Here is a 17,080-nt window from a genome sequence, read left to right as displayed (position 1 = left end):
TGCAACCCAAAGATTTGCTCTGCAGAGCAAGTCAGCCTCCAAATAGCTGAAGGTGCCTCTACTTGAGGGAGGTATCCTGGCTTTATCCATTCCATACTGGGCACCATATTACATGGAACCATTGGGTTCAGTTGATTTTTTTTTTTTTTTTTTTTTTTAATGTATAGCACAGCTTTGATGCTTAACAATCCTGTTGGCCAAATCATGATCCAAAGTATGTTACTTCAGTGCATGTCTGAGACCATTAGCGCCAGGTGAGAGAGAGAGAATCACCTTACCCAGAGCAAACTCAAGATTTTTCTGTCTGTTTAGTTGGGTCCATATTTGACCTTCTAATATTCCAAGGTAATCAGTAACTACGTCACCTGTGAAATTGCTGGCCACCCTTTGATTATGTGTAAAATTCTTCCAATTATTTAGGCTATCTAGGTTCAAATAGGGTTATTATAATGAGAACATGAAGCTTTGAGAGAATTTGTCATGAAAATTTTTCATTGTTGTTAGGCCAATAAAAAAGAAAAAGTTAGCTTATTCAACCACAGTGTAACTTAGCTATAGTCTCTCTGCCAGAAAAATGGATTGTTCATTATTTCAAAGTGGGGTGAGGAAAAGTTGTTGGAGAGGAGAGGGAGATAGACATCAAATTAGGAAAGATACTAAAAAAAGTTACATTTAAAAAAAAGTTTCCCTCCTACAGGATTTACTATATCCAAACCAAATCAACTAAAAAAGCAGTAGAGTAGCTTCTCATTGGTTTCTCTTAAACATCCTGGTTGTGGTGTTATAAATCCTGAGTGCAAAGAGAATTCCTACTATGACAAATTGTATTCTGTCTTTACTGCGACATGACGATTTCTTTAGTCTTTGAGGAGTCTTTATGTTCATCAAGGGAATGTGATCTGTTGCTTCCTTTCTTGGTCTGGATTTCCCTGCCCCTTGGCTAGATAAGTCGAGCTTTTCTACTTTTTTGTTTTGTTTTGTTTTGTCTCTCTAGACGTAAAGGATAAAATTAAGCCACTAACTTTGTCCAAGTGTATCTGACGGTTCTGGAGTCTAGCCCTATGGCCCTACATAAACCCATTCAACTCCACTTGTTTTCCCAGGCTCTTGCCAACCTGCTCTCTGCTCTAATGCGAAATAGTCCTGGAGAGATGCCAGGGCTCTCTACTTTATGTCCCAATTACACAACCGTGTCCATTTGGTGACCTGAAGGAAGTAAGTTTAAAGGGGAGAGTAACCCGAAGGTACCTTAGAGAAGTTCCAAAGCCAGAAAACAAAACAAAACAAAACATTAAGCAGCGTTGCAAATAAAACAAAAAACGTTCACAAGTCAGTAGCATTTCTCAAAATCAAGAGTCAAAAAGTCAACCCTCATGGCAAGCTATGCAACAAATTAAATCTGCAAAAGTCGTTACTTTTCCTATTTGCACTGCCAAGCACCTGCCAGATTAAAATAAGAATGGTATCAGCTCTGTTCTGAGAAAGTATAGGCCTTTCCAGCAGATGCATTAAGTGAGATAAAGACCTTATAGGAGAAAGGGTGGAAAAGTCAGAACCATTAAAAATGTATCTTTCAAATAATCAATGCCCAAAGTCGAGATACACTTCAACCCTGTGACCCAACTTTCAATAATTTCCCCTGAGCAAAACAAGCAGTTCCCAAGGGTTAACTAAGCACATATGTTACTCGGCTAGCAAGGACACTAATTTGAAAAGTTAGAGTCTCCTGTCATATTGACTGGGAGCCCCCTTAGCATCTCATCCACCAATCCCTCTCCTCCCCAAACTGTCATCTATGTAGAGATGGGCCCCCCACCTCACCCCCACCCTTCCCCAAGCCCACCTGCCCATGGCAATTGCATTTCTTTTCTTTTCTTCTCCCTAGCCAAGCTCAGCCCTTATACCATCTCTCAATCAAAACTCCCTAATTTACATGGCTTAAATATTATCTTGATGAATTCCAAGTAATCATTCACATCCTTTTACTTTACTAATTTTGCTACACCAGATACTGTATAGCTCAGATAGTGAGCCACTGACTGATACTTGCGAATTTTCATAGCAGCAGGATTTGCCGTAATGTTTGACTCGGAATCCCAATCTAGGAAAACATGACCATTTATTCATGCCCTGTTCACCATTTTATTTCAGAAAAAAATTTAAAGCTGCTTACACAAATACATATAATAAAAGAACACTTAAATTACAGAGACAGAAAAATGAGATAAAAGAGAACTGAAAATAGGAAATTTAAGATGAAAATATGAGACAGGTCAGAACTCAAAGTTCATGCTTTCAGGTCCACACAAAATGCTAGATTAGATTCTACGCTTTCTAAGCTTCCTAACAGTCAAAGGAAAGAAAGAGAACTCAGTTATATCAGTAGTTGAAAAATTATGGCCTGCTAGCCAAATCCAGCCTGCTATCTGTTTGTATAAATAAAGTTTTATTGGAATGCAGCCATGCCCATTCATTTACATATTATCTATGGCTGCTTTCGTGCCACCATTCAGATTACCACAAAGTCTGGCACAAATTCAATAGTTAAATGTTTGAGCTGGATTTAGAAGTGTACAGAAGGTTAATGTAGACAATTCAGGAGAAAAGTAAAACCTTCCGTATCAGCTGTTGGAGGATCGCCATCTCAGGAAGTGATTGTGCAACCCCACCTGACCCTTGAAACAGCCCAGGCCAGAATGCAGCAAGTCCTGAACTACACGGCCTGAGAAAACTTTTTCACAACAGCAGAAGCCATCTGAGTTCGTGCTTCCAAAAGACTGCACCCCCCGCCCAAACCACCAAAATGCATAGCACCTTTCCCAGAACGCTAAGCAAAAATACTTGGGATAATTTTTTTAAAACGAGTTCTGAAGGTTCCTACTTACGTAATGCATACAAGGTGAGAATTATTCCAGCCAGGCAAAATCCTTCAAAGAACCTGAGTGTGCTGAACATCGTCACGTTCACTGACAGTGCCACGGTCAGTCCGAAAATGAGAATGAAGATGATGGAAAACAGAAGCACAGGGCGCCGGCCGACCCTGCATAGAGAGGAAAAAAATCAGAATCATCACTAAACAACAGGATGCTAGATGCTGAAACCCAGTATCCAGTAGGTGCTGAATGTACGCTGAATGAGTACTTGGCTAAATTTTTCATACCATCTAGACCCACTTGAGCAGGTCCTAGACTACTAGGGGTAGAGAGGACTTTGGGAGGAAATTTAGTCTACACCCCTCATTTTGCAGATAAGGATGCAGAGATCCAGCAGCTACTGGGTATTAGAAGAGGCATGGACTGTATTCCTGGGGCTCGGTCTACTATTGAGAACCATTTTATTTTTTGGTTTGTTTTTCCTATTTTGTAAATTACATCTGAGTACGTAATTTACAAAGGGTCATTTGAGACAAGAGTAACAAAATCGATAACAGCTCCCAAACATAAATGCTTAGCACACTCTGCATAAAATGTCTTGAGAAACAACTGACCTTGCAGCTTGACTCAAGAGCCAACACAGGCACTGGGTTGTTACCCATGCCAGGTACCTGAGCCCACACACATTCCATCAGAGCTGAGCCAGGAACCCAGCACTCCGCTGATGTGCTTCAATGACAGCATGACAACACGCCATCCAAACTTAGGGGATCTTAACTCAAGCAGATCATGTGAACTTCAGTGATTGGTATGGACCTGAAAGTGAACTAGCAGTGAAAGGGTAAGAAGGAGCACAGTGTTTGGGGAGGAGCAGCACACACTAGAGTCAGATGCCAAAGCCGGCCAGTGTGATGGCCAGGGAATGATGTGTTCCTAGGCGTGGATAGGTGGACAGTAAGGGTGGCCCATGGAGTGCCACCATCTCTAGTTCTCCATCCTTCCCAAGCTAAGCGCCCACCTGTTCTTCATCAACACATTAAAACAACAACAACAACCACACAACCCTCCATCAAACAAGATAGCTGTGGCTAAATTAATATAACACAACCCACCTGGACCCAGAAATCAGCAAAATCTATATGCCAGAGAGAGAGGGAGGAAAATACCCAGACCTGGCACCCCAAATACCGCCTAGGGTAAGCAAATGACTTGAACTGTCCTAGACTTGTTTGTGAAAAGACAGCTTGAAAAATTAAATGTCTAGAAAAGGCAAATATGCATACAGAAAGAAAGTAGATTAGTAGTTGCCTAGGGCTGGGCATGAGGTTTCTTTTTAGGGTGAAGGAAATGTCATAAAATGAGGTTGTAGTGATGGTGGTATAACTCTTTTAAGTCTAAAATTCCTTGGCTTGTGCACTTAAGGTGGGTAAATTTTATGGTATGTAAATTCTCTCTCAATAAAACTGTTTTTTTTAAAAAAGCAACACCCAGTAAGGTTATCAGCTTGCCCTATGGAGATGGATTTAATTTTAAAACAATTTTGCAGAGGGAGTGACAAGATAGAATGTCATTCAAGAATTTTTAGGGCAGTAACCATCCCTACTGGTCGCTTTTTATTTAGTGAAATGAGGTGAAGGCTGTGAGTTCAACACCAATGTAGGGTGAATATCTTGTTCAGAGATCTTAGCCACTACTTTCTGTGGCTAGTTTCAGGTCCAGCAAACCCTTATCAGGAAAGACTGTCTGGATGATTTAATCCAAACCCAGCTTATTTACAGAAATAAATTCTAAAATGGAGGGAAACAAAAGCAAAATCTGACATCTATTTTTACTCCTCTGACCTTTACTTCCCTCGTCTGTACAATGGGGACAGCTATTAAGAGACATGATGGACACTGATTACCACAATGTCTGGCACAAATTAAATAGTTAAATGTTTGGGCTAGTATCATTATGATTCTTTCTTCCATTTCTACATCCCCGATAATCTCCAAATACAATCTGTCTTGTTCTGATACTTTAGGAAAGAGCCTCGATCTTCTTTTTTAAACTATGGAGACTCTTCTAAATCCCTTTTCCTAAAAGCAGTGAGTAAAAATGATCTTTAAGGGTGTGGGGCAAACATGTTTTTGAAGCCAGTACACCCCAGTTCCGAGTCCAGGATCACCCTTTAGGAACTATGTGATCTTGAGAAAGACCAAGCTTGCTCAAATGAGCTCATTCTTTCTTTAGTAAGAGTCAGTCTGTAGGTAAGAGGGTTGTGGCCAGGCGTAGACATGTGTGAGTGACTTAGCAAGCAATTAATTAATGCTAGTTACGACCTTTCAGTTTTAATGAGAACTGGTTCCCCAGAGCAGAACCCCTCGGAGATAACAGATAAACCACATTCCTAAACCTGAAAAGGCAGGACTTTTATCAGCTAGGGTTGGTGATAGGCACAATGATGGCCCCAAAGATGCTGAAACCTGGGGACCTGGGAGCAGCTCACTTTAAACGGCAAAGGGGACACTGCAGATGGGATTAGAGCTTGGGCCTAGAGACGAGGTGGTTATCCAGGGGCCTGATGGAATGATGAGTCTTTAAAAGTGGACAATCTTTTCTCACTGCAAGGAACCAAGGAGATGCAGCATGAGAAGGACTTGACCCGCCATGCTGGCTTTGAAGAGAAGAAGGGGGCTAAAGAACAGGGGTGACCTCTAGATACTGGAAAGGGATTCTCCCCTACAGCCTCCAGAAGAAGCATGGCCTGGTTAACACCTTTATTTTAGCCCAAAGTGACATGTCGGACGTCTGAACTACAGAACTCTAAGATAATACATTTGCGTGGTCTAAGCTGTCAAACTTAAGGTAATTTGTTACAGCAGCTACAGGAAACTAATTCAGCATCTCAACAGGAGATGATGTCCCACGTGAATCAGGTAATATGAGGTTTTAATAAAGGGATTATTTATAAAACAGTGGGAAGGATGTGAGAAAACCACAAGGGACAGTGTCCTCCCAGGAACTGGTGGGATGGGACGGTTTTGGACCCCAGAGCGGGGGGCTGTGTGGAGGCAGCTGGGCTTTGACAACCCTGCAGAGACGAGGCTGGGGACACAGAGACTCTGAGCTCACACTGCCCTGCCCCTCAGATCTCCGCTGGCCTTCCCCTTGGGCCAACTCTGCCAGGTGCTGGGGGGCAAGAGATCCTCCCAGGCACCCTGAGAGTGCAGAGAAGGCAAGAGACCTCCGGAAGCAGCATGTGTAGGAGGTCCAGCAAAATCCGAATGATGGAGGAGAGCCACGGAGAGCCACTGCTTGGGATGTGCACCTCAGAGAATGAAACTAACACGTTATATAAAAATATATTAGCTATATCCCCAAACCAAGCTTGTGCTGAAAACCAGCACCTTCTTAAAGGAAAATAAAAAATGCACTACTTAAAACATCATCAGATGCTGACTGTCATCTTGGAAAGCTTAGCCTCTCTGACGGGCGATCTCCCCACACAGCAGGAAGCAGAGGAGTCTGGAGCGCCCTTTAAATGTGTTATCTCCTCCCAAGCAGTGCTCCAGCAGGGAGCAAAATACCCAAAACTGAGTTGGAAAACACCAAAGTTTCACACTGAAACCGAGGTCCATCCAAACTTGCCAAAAAGACACAGTAAAAAGCAGCCCATCTTCTTTGACTCTCTGAAGCACTCCCAGCCCTCACCCATGCACCATGGATCCTTGGGGAAAATGACATGGATCCTTGGAGGAAAAAAGGGAAGGGGGTTTACAATGTCAGACTTCGTACTCACAAAATAAGACCCTAAACTCTTGTCTTCTATATCCACACTTGCTTATGTGGTTGTGGAAGCTGAACAACACATAGGTGTGAGAAGTAAGAAATTGCCAACAACCACTTTAAAACATTTTAAACTGTTATAGACAGATTCCTTAAAAGAAGTCCATATGTACTTTCCCTATTCAATATGTCATTTTTTTTGGATTTAGAATCAGGACACTAAAATCTCAGTTCAGTCAGTGTTTTCAGAAAAAGTTGTCACAGATTGTATTATTCTCTCTTCCTAACCTGTTTCAGTGCACATTTCTGAGAAACCAAAAGTCCTAGGAGGTACAACGTTGGGGTTAGAATAGTTTTTAGACCAGTGACATGCATTCTGAAAACCCATGAACTTTAAAAGCATGTGACTTTAAAAAAATCCTCCAGCCCCACCCTCAAAACCAAGGGGGCATGGAAAGCTTCTTTGTTAACTGTCCACAGGGAATGTATTCATAAAAAGTGTTTAGAAATGATGATTAAAGCAGATTCCAGACATACAGCAAATCACATTACAGTGTTAACACATGGAACTTCCAAATATACACCAGCGTCTGAAAAGGAATTTCTACAACCTCAAATGGTCTAGGAATCCCTCTGGGTCCCATCTACGGCTCCCTCCTCCCCTAACCCTGGCTCCTTCAGAGGTCCTCAGCCAGCTATGATGAACCCACAAAAGGGAAGGGCTTGCTCCATGTCACGCTTCCCCTTATTACATCACTGGGCCCAAGATGGCCTTATTCACAAAATCAAGATCTTTAAAGATCAAAGAACTGGAAGGGGAAACAGTTACACCATGTTTCCGTCCTCTAGGATCCGTTACTTGAAACCCAAGACAACGTGGTGCAGATGCTTCTCAGCTCACACAAGTCATCAAGCCCTGCCTTCCTGGCTGCAGAATGGACTCCCCAGTGCCTGAAACAAGCGTTTTGCAGCAGACTGGTTAAGAGCAGGCTCTGGAGCCGTGGGGCTTAATTTCAAATCCTGCTCCGCAACTTAAAAGCTGCATGAATTTGGATATTTTACTTCAACCTCCGTGCCTCGGTTTTCCAACTATAAAGAAGAGTTAAGTAATAGTACCTACTTCCTGGGGGTGTGGTGAGGATGGAATATTTTAATGATGTAAATGCTTTGCACAGTTCCTGGCACACAGCAATCATTCGATATGGGCTGCACTGGTATTGCTGTCACTGTTATTGTCATCATCACTGCTATCATCCTCCCCTCCCCACCTCCAGCCCACCAATCTTGTCACTTTGTCCTGTGCCACATACTTTGCTCCAGGCACTCAGGGCTCTTCACTGACCCAAATAAGCCATGTTCATTCTCACTTGTGATCACCAGCCTTTCCCAGCCCACGTGGCCCATCCAGTATCCAGAGCTACATTTTTCATGGTCCAGCTCTGCAGACCTCCCTGGGGCATCTCTTGGCTAAACCAACCACAAAGTCTGGTCCTCTCTAAGATCTGCAAGACTTTGTAGGGCACTATCAGCACTACCTTACCCTTTCAGTCCATGGGGTGAAGGTGGCTCTAGCTCTTTCTCTCCCTCAACATTCCCCTGAAGAGCAAAAACCATCTTTTACTGCTCTTTTAATGGTTTTCTGCATCCTTCCCCCTGAACCTAAGTCCTCAAGGCCTGTAGACTAAACACTGAATCTCATTAGTAGATGGGGCTGCAGGATGGTTTTGCTAGATTCTAAAAGCCAGAGAATTGCAATGAATTTAAATTCTCACTTCAACTGCCTGTTTTGTGCATTAAACAATTCTTTGAGTTCTGAATTCTCCAGGTGACAACTTCACCCTTCAGTGCTGACACCAGCAAGAGGGCAGAGAAAAGGCCCGGGAAAGTAAGCTAACAATGATCACCTCTCTTTAGCCAGCAAAGGTGCACTGTGGTGTCCAAAGATTTGTGCGGCAGGCACGGTGGTACTCACCAGTCAGCAATGCATCCAGTTATTAGGTAGCCAAAGATTAATCCAACCAGTAAGGAGAACTTAGCGATATGGACCTTCCAGGCATTATCACACACAAGATCCCACTAGAGAGGGGCAAATAGAAAATAATCAGAAAGAGACATACACAGATGCTGTTTGTAGTCAATCATCAGGACAATATAATAATCTCTTTAATGATCATGATGCTGTTTTAAGCTCTATATTATATACACCATTAAGAGTCTCTTAAATGTTTTTGAAAATTCAACAGAGATATGTAGTATGCCCACATAAGGAGATGCAAGTTTTTGTCTGGGACATATTTAAAAAGTCTAAAAAGAGGGATGTAAGAGGTCTAGAACTGTATATTTCTTTATGATCCAGTTATCACAGACATGTAAACTGAGGGAGTGGGGAGTATGAAATAAACAAAATGCCCCAGTACCCAGCACCTCCTTTCCAACCAGCAGAGCTATTGACAATAAATAGCTCTTGAGATGGAAAGACCCTGCCTATTTTTTGCACAGGCTGTCATAATGATATGTGGAAATTAAAAGTAACTTGTATTTTCATCTCCCAAAACTCCCCAAACTTCGTAACAGACTTAAAAAGAAAGGTAAGAATTTGTAGTGAATGTTGAAACAGAAACTTTAAACGTTCTTCTTTTTCCCAGAAAAACATCCCTTGATTTCTTCTATTCCACTCTCAAGCTACCTGCTTTCTTCGGAGGGAAAGTCAATCAACTAGAAAAGTTAACTGTTGGACTATTTTTATAATTAAGTTTTGTTTCTTTTAAAACATATAAAAACAACCTCCAATTTTTCTTTCCTGCATTTGGAGAAGCAGGAAGGAAACCCACCCTCCTTCCCTGGTAGGGATATGTGTGCAAGACATGCATGAGTTCACATGCTGAAATCCACACTCAGCTTGCCTCTGGGCACATGGGGTGAATAAACAGGGCTACTTAGTGGTTGTGCCACAAAGACCGTGGAACCCCCACCCTGCCATTTCTGTGGTTTCTTGCCGACTACTGTTGGAATCACTGTCTTCCTAGTGCAAAGAAGTGGCTCAAGCTTCCAGTCCTGAGCTTTCAATTCCCATCAGTGGAGATGGAGGGGTGGGTGGGTGAATAGGGGGACAAAGGAGCTGGAGAGAAGCACAATGAGGGACATCATCAAGAGCTGGGCAATGTCAGATTCTGGAAGCAGAAACAGGATTGGGGGTGGGGGACCAGGAATTGTCTACAAGCCATCGGGCTGGGACCTGATGATAGCTCTGTCTTCTTAGGGGTCTCCCCTGCACCCTGTCTGTCCATCCTGAGACCAGACTGCTGTGTTGAGGGCCCTTAAACACCAGTTCAAGAGAACCTGACAGGGCCTGCTTTGGGTGTCTGCTTCCTTGGGCTTAGGGAGAAATGGAGCCTCTGCATGGGCCACCAGCAGTTACAGAAAAACGCACCTGGTCTAGACAAATGAGGAAGGTAGCTGCCTTCCCCAGAGCCTCCTTCTGATGTCCACCAAGGGCGGTTTGGGGTTTGTCATTGAGGTTTATTCATGTACTGGGGTAAGGGACAAGACACACTGCTGGGTGAACAGAATCTTACCATCATGCATTCAGATATAGGAGTTCTTTAGAGGGTTACCATCTAAATCTACTCCAGTGGTCCTCGAAATGTGCTCCAGGACTTGTTACAAATGCAAATCCTTTGACCCCACCCCAGACCAATGAATCAGAAACTCCGGGGGTGAGACCCAGCCATCTGGTTTAGCCAGTCCTCCCGGTGATTCCCATGTAGGCTCAGGTTTGAGAACCACTGAACAACTCTATCTGGTCTCATCCCCACCATTCTGAAGGTAACAAATGAGGTTCAGAATCCCAGCCTAGGGTTCCCACAATCGACTCCCATGAGCAGGGTGACGCTAAAAGGCTGTGTGAAAAGTGCACAGTCGGAAGGAGTATCATTTTGTTTTGCAAATGCAGGACTGTACAACTAGATAGGAAGTTCAGTAGGCAAGCCTGAAAAACCAGCTACTGTATGTTGTTTCTAAGAGAAAACTTATTTTTCACTCCTCTTGTCCCTCCAAAATAACTTTCAGCGTGCAACTTGCTTCTTATCTCAGGCATGCAGGTTCTGCTTTGGGGTGTTAGTTATATCATCCTAACTAACAGTGTGCTGACATTCCGTTTTACCAGCAAGGTTTATAAATCTGGAAGCAAGGACCACTGTGGAATCCTTTTCTCTCCTCTCAGCCCCCGCAAAGGACCCTGCACACAAAATAATCAACTCCAAGAGTGATACATGCATCTGTCAACACACCTCGTTATGCTGAGAGAGACCGCATTAGACACAACACCTGTAAGCATCAATTTCACAATCAGCCCACAACTGGGTGAGCAACAGACAAGCCCATTTCCTTCCAGGGTGCTGTCGGGGAGGGATACCAGCTGCTGCCTTTGGGGCAATCAGTCATCCTCTCTGCTTTGAAATACTCACGTGCCTCCTTCAAGACATCCCACCGAAGAGTTTATCTGCGGTTAAGAGATGCAAAGGAGCACGTGATACTGAAATTAGGTGGCCAGGAAACAAACGAGATTTTAATGAAAGCATCTCCAAGGAGTGCAGAAAATTGCCAATACTGTCACCACTGCCTGATAAATAAATATACCTGAACTTGGGCAGCCACCACCCAATTTAGCTGCTACCTAATAAGACGCTCGGTGGTCAGCTCAACAAAACTGCTACCAAGGAACGATACTGGAGTGGAAAATTGAAACAGGCAAGAAGACAAGAAGCTGGACCTTCATGTGGGAAGGTGCCAGGGATCCCCAGGACAAGGTAGCACCCTCCCTAAATACAGAAAAGCGTCATATTTGAATCAGCATAGGAGGCCCAGCAGGCTTATCAAGGTCAAAGGTGACTCACGCCAGAGCCTTGAGACCTGCTAAACACAACACACCCTTGAACTCCTTGAGGCACAGGGCACATTCCAGAAAACCAGGCAGGGTGGGCTGAGGACACGGATGACGTGGCATGGCTCATTGTTTGCCTTCTACTTTTGGTATTGACAAAAATGCATCAGGGAAAACAAAATGTTTGAGCATGTTTCCTATCTCAAAGAATTTCAGAAGCACAAGGAAGTGTTTGGATGAAGTGACTAAAAAATTTTTCAGCATTGCTGTAAATAAGATGGCAATCGGTCATTTCACCAAGCAGAGACTTTATAAAAGTCTGATGGGAGGGATGGTCTAAAAAAGGGTAATGCCAGGACTTCACGTAATGGGTTGTGTGTGTGACTTCAACCTTGTCACCTCCCTCTTCTCACAGCCCCACATCAAATCCATCACCAATTCTAGGACTTTCTACCTTTTAAATGTGTCCCAAATTATCCCCTGCAATCCATCTCCTGATGTATGGCGGCCACAGTAGTTGGCTCATTCGTCGATTATCCCAACCTCCTTCTAGTGTGTGCTTCCGAAGGCTGAAACCCTGCTCGGCTCCCTCGCAGCTAAGGTTTCAAATGTGATTTAGCTTCTGCCAATCGGTTGCACAGCCAAAAATAACTTACAGTGTGCAACCTTATTTCTAACTTCAGGGATGACTCAAACTAGGAAGAGCGTTAAGAGGGGATCATTAGCGGGGCATGCATTTTGCTGGTACGGTGTGTGATGCTCCTGGCGCCAGGGTTCTGGAGATGGCTAAAGAGGTGTGATCTTGGAGCCTGTCCCGAGGCAGTGACTTCCTGAACCCCTCAGTCTCCTCCAGGGACACAATTCCCTTGGCAGGTCATTTCCGGGAGCGGTTCTAAGAATCCTCTGGACGTCAGCTTTGAGATGCTCCAACAATTTAGTAAGCGCTATTTCCCTGTATTGTATCACTATCTCCGTAAACACTTAGAGTTGTTTCCGTTGTCAGCAAATTGAACTTCTTCCCTGATTAAGTTTGGGGGGGACGGAGTTTGCAGGGAGAAGAGAACAAGACACGGGCTCGCTCACCATCCTCCCTCCTGAACTAACACAAAACCATCTCCCGCCTCCACCCATCGCCAGCAGTCCCCCTCCAGCCATTCCCTACAGAACAATGGAAACAGTCTTTTAATGAAGCATATTAATAGCTCGTCAGAAGGTTTAACAAGGTCATAAAAGCGTGAAAGAGACAGCTCCATTTCATAATCTTAGGCTGGCTTTCTTTGCCATTGTTCCAAGAACAGGGAGTTCTGCGATGACGCTGTATGATGCTTGTGAGCCATGACCAAAATGACTTGAAAAGCACGTTTCTGAGTTCGACTTTTTAGTTGCAAATGTTGTGTTAAAAATAAAAGGCAGAGGCTACAAAGAGTCTGGCAGACTGTTCTTCTCCCTGTATCTTTAAAGGATAAAATAAAGGATAAACTTTACAAACATTACATTTATCTAAAAGGAATACTCTAATTCTTTGATTTGACTGAGTGGATGAAATATTCATCAAGGAAACTAAGGCGCATTCCAAAAAAGACGGAAAATGAATGGGAAATAAGGAAAATGAGCTATTTTCAGCTATAATGAATCCTATGTTAAGAGGGAATGTAAAACAAAAACATTAAAACATGTGAAGAAAACCAATTTCTTATCTGATTGTGGAATGGAGATGGACTTTTGTTTGTTTTTTTATTATTTTTATTGTTGGAGAAGGACTTTCTAAAGACAAAAGCTAAGAAACAAAAACTAAGGCAAAACTGGTAGATTTTATAAGTTTACTTGTTACTCGTTAGTTGCTAATTCTAATTATTTTAAACAGCTATGCATCAAAAATACCATAAACAAAATTATAAGTACCTAAATTTGTAAAGTGTATCCAAAGGGGCTAATACTATTTAATGAGTATTTACATCTCAATGTAGACTAAGAATCCAACCAGAAATGGGCAAACTCCCCCAAATTAAGAAAATATGAAATACAAATGATTAAAAAACATACTTAGGAAATGTTGAACTACCCTTACGAAAATCGAAATGTATTTTTGTTTATCAAATTGTAATTCTTTTAAAGAAAATTTCCTAAAGATACAAGACCAACAAGCAGACACAACTCTGTACTAGGAATGTAAATGTGGCCCCATGTTTCTGAAAGGCAATCTGGCAATAGGCATCAAATTACTTTAAATAGGGTAAGCCCTTTATCCAGCAATTGCATTTCTTGGAATTTTTCCCAAGGAAATTATCAGAGATGCCCACGAAATAACAATGTATACTGCTAGTAACTTAGAAGAGTGAAACAATATTATGCAGCCATCAAAATTTTGCTTTTGAAAACTAATGACTGGGGAAAATGCTCATGATTTAATCTGAGAAAGCCCCAGAATGAAAAAGCAGTGAATAGAGAGAGAAGTTGTTCATGTATGTAGGGAAGATGAGAAAAAAAGATTGGAAGAAATATTCCAAAATAGTTATAGTGATTATCTCTAGAGGACAGACTCAAGACTGATTTTATTTTTGATTTTCTGCTTTCCTTGACTTTTCCAAACTTTCTACAATTATTCTATGAACTTTACAACAAGAGAAAAATACTGCTAAGTATAATGTTAACTCCTATGGTCGTGGCAATGGTGGAGAGAGTAAAACAAAATGGTTTAAAACAAAACAAAACCTTTGGCAGCTTTTCAGGAATATGTATTTTAACACAATCGTCAGGCCTAGAGAAAGCTTACTTTGAAAGGGGCTTGAAGTTTGCTTATTTTAGCACTTATCGACTAAAGTGTTTTGTAGGGAACCAAATGAAGTTTCCCTCAAGTTTCATCTTTTGAAATGGAGATCCCCATCCATCCGAGCTTGCTCCATCAGTAAACCGCAAGGGTTTTACCAAACACTGAGCCATCTGTTCTAGTCAGTCGAGATAAAAGGACATATTTCTTCTCAGCACTACAAAGAAGATAATACTGCTTAAAATTTCAAAAGCTTAAATAAAACAAAATTCCTGATGGGGTTTAGAGAAATGTATGGTCAGCATTCTTCTGCAACCGTTTTCCCCACCTCATGTAGCATTTCATGGAGCTTCTCATGAATGACTGATATACCATGGATTTGCTGTGTACTGCATTCCTTAACTGGAGACAACAGAAATGGTCAGAACACACACCCACACACTACATAGAGACCCCTCCAGTAGACCCATCACAGTTGGACAACGGAGACACACTCCACGAGCTACAATGATGACATGCATTAGCTCCAATTACTTCTCAATGTTTAGACAGCTCATGCTACCCTGTGATTTTCAGTATTTTTAATCTAGCAGGATATAATTTTTTTTTCCCCTAAAAGAATCTATCAAAATCCAACATCTGTTGCATGTTTTGCAACCCCCAAATTATTCTCTGCTCTTTGCCTCTGAGCTCATCCCCCAATTGGGGAAAGCTCGCTGTCAATGGCAGTCGTCACAAGTGCCAATTAGAGCTGGCAACCTTGCAAGCTTCCTTAAACAACGAGATGAATGTCCTTGCCAGGTATTCTGGGGGAGTTTTTTGTTTGTTTGTTTGTTTGTTTTGAGTTCTGTTTCTCTGTTTTCCATTAATTGCTGCTCCAACTGCTCCTCAACTTTCTTTTTTCATTCTTATTTAGTGCCAAAATAACAACCATGGCACTTTGAGGGAAATCGTAACAACAAATCTATTACAGGCTTATCCAGGTTAAATGGAAGTTACAACCCAGCAACCAAAGCTGCACTCCTGAGTTATCTGCGGGAAACCGACTTGCAGCCACTGTGTTCAACCTGATTAAACCCCTTAAACTTCACATGCATCCCATTTTTATGACTAACAGTAATTTTAGATTCATTTTAACCTTTAAGCAACGATCTATTGTTATCCCTCTTACCTACTTCCTAGCTGCCTTCCCAGTGGAACACAAATAGAAAGTACTAAGCTTCACTTATTCACATTGGATTTTCCCTGTTTTCTCGGAATTTGATCATTTTTAAAGGGCTAAGTACATAGACTTCCCAAAGAGAATTTAAAAGGGAAACAAAAGTAACCACCTGTGCAGCCCTTCCGTAGTTGATGGACATGATCATCTCTGGGGGAACAATACAACGAGGTGTCCATTTTTCCTTTGCTTTTTCTTAAGGGAAATAGGGATATGCATAGCCCTAAGCAGAGGTTTACACTCTTGAATGCTCTTACTCCTTTGGTATAATGCCCCCCTATAGAGTTTGAGGAAGTTAAGTATATGCCCCATGATGGGGCAGCAGAGGTTAAATATAAATATGCAATGTCCTTTTATCACCCAGAAACTTGAAGAGACTTTTACAAATTCTAAAATGTTTATTTTAGTAAAGGCCCTCACTGACTACCTCTAAGAAGGGAAATTAAAAGCAAGCCCTATAAATTAAAGAAGCTGATAAAAAGAAATGAAGAGAGGGAGAGAGGAGAGGGATGGAGGGAGGGGAGAAGGAAAAGAGGGGGAAGGGAGGGGCAGAGAGGGGGGACAGAGTGTGAGGGAACGACACCCACACAAGCCCTAAGCATTAAAAGGGAGAAACCATTAAGGCCCCACATGAAATCAACACACAAGCTTCTAACAAACTAATTTGTATTAAGGCACTTGAAGACTCTAACTTGAGAAATTCAGAAGTTGTATCATGTGTTACTAGAGGATAGTATCATATAGCCCAAAGCTGTACTATAACATTAACATTTAAAATGTCCTCACTAATTCTGGAAAGGATCCACATGTGGGGCACCGTTGACTGTAGGATCAGGACATTTTCAGAGTGAAAAGGCGGTTAATAACCCAGGAAATCCATGGTCGAGAGAACTCAAAGGCAAACAAAGTCTTCTTCTGTTTGCTTAAAACAAATTCCTCAGGGCTTCCCAGTGCCATAGCCTGACTGCCAGCCCGGCCCACGTGACGTCCGGTGAAGTCTGACAAGTACGCTCCAATGTTACCACCACCACCCATGACCATCCAACTCGGCCACCGTCGAGCCACGGCAAACCACCTGGTGACTCCCACAGCCACCGTGCCCTCTGTATAGACTCCTACTCTCCGTACCACCCTGACCATATCCATGCACATCCATATTTTCTGTCTCATCTTCCTACTCAAGAGTTCAGACTCATTTCAACCCAAATCACGTAACACTGCATATCAACCATGGCTCAGATACAGTATAATTTCTGTACTGCTTGTATTTTTCTTTTCTTTCAAGGAGCACATCTTACCTTTTTAAGCACACAGTTAGCTAAATGAAAAGGGAAAAGGGTACAGACTGACCAATGTAAAATGAATAAAATTCCATATTTCCACCAAGTTTATGAAACTCAATTTAGGGATTGCCTCTCCCCTGGCTGGATCAGGCACCCCTTCTCTGGGCTTCTATAGCATCTTATACTCGTATCAAACACCCCGACGACTTATCACAATACATTATAATTTCCAGTTTACAAATTTTTCTCCCACAAGCTCCCGGGTCAGCAAACCACAGCCTGCAGGCC

General features: G+C 42.4%; 1 protein-coding gene across 5 annotated transcripts in view; it reads right to left on the bottom strand.

The window, feature by feature from the left end:
- SLC22A23 (solute carrier family 22 member 23) overlaps positions 1 to 17,080 on the bottom strand; it is a 198,286-nt gene that overhangs the window by 144,387 nt on the left and 36,819 nt on the right. For 3 of the 5 annotated variants that reach the window (XM_037842557.1, XM_037842559.1, XM_037842558.1), the window contains exons 2-3: positions 8,614 to 8,717; positions 2,886 to 3,040 (exon numbers count right to left, since the gene is read on the bottom strand). In XM_037842557.1, coding sequence (XP_037698485.1) covers positions 2,886 to 3,040; positions 8,614 to 8,717 — 259 coding nt within the window. The remainder of the gene's footprint in view (positions 1 to 2,885; positions 3,041 to 8,613; positions 8,718 to 17,080) is intronic. The other 2 variants (XM_037842560.1, XM_037842561.1) reach the window with 1 other exon arrangement.

This window comes from Choloepus didactylus, chromosome 7 (genome assembly GCF_015220235.1).
Source record: "Choloepus didactylus isolate mChoDid1 chromosome 7, mChoDid1.pri, whole genome shotgun sequence".
Taxonomy (NCBI): Eukaryota; Metazoa; Chordata; class Mammalia; order Pilosa; family Megalonychidae; genus Choloepus; species Choloepus didactylus.
Note: the sequence above shows the minus strand (reverse complement) of the source record. Positions and strands in the feature narration are given on the sequence as shown.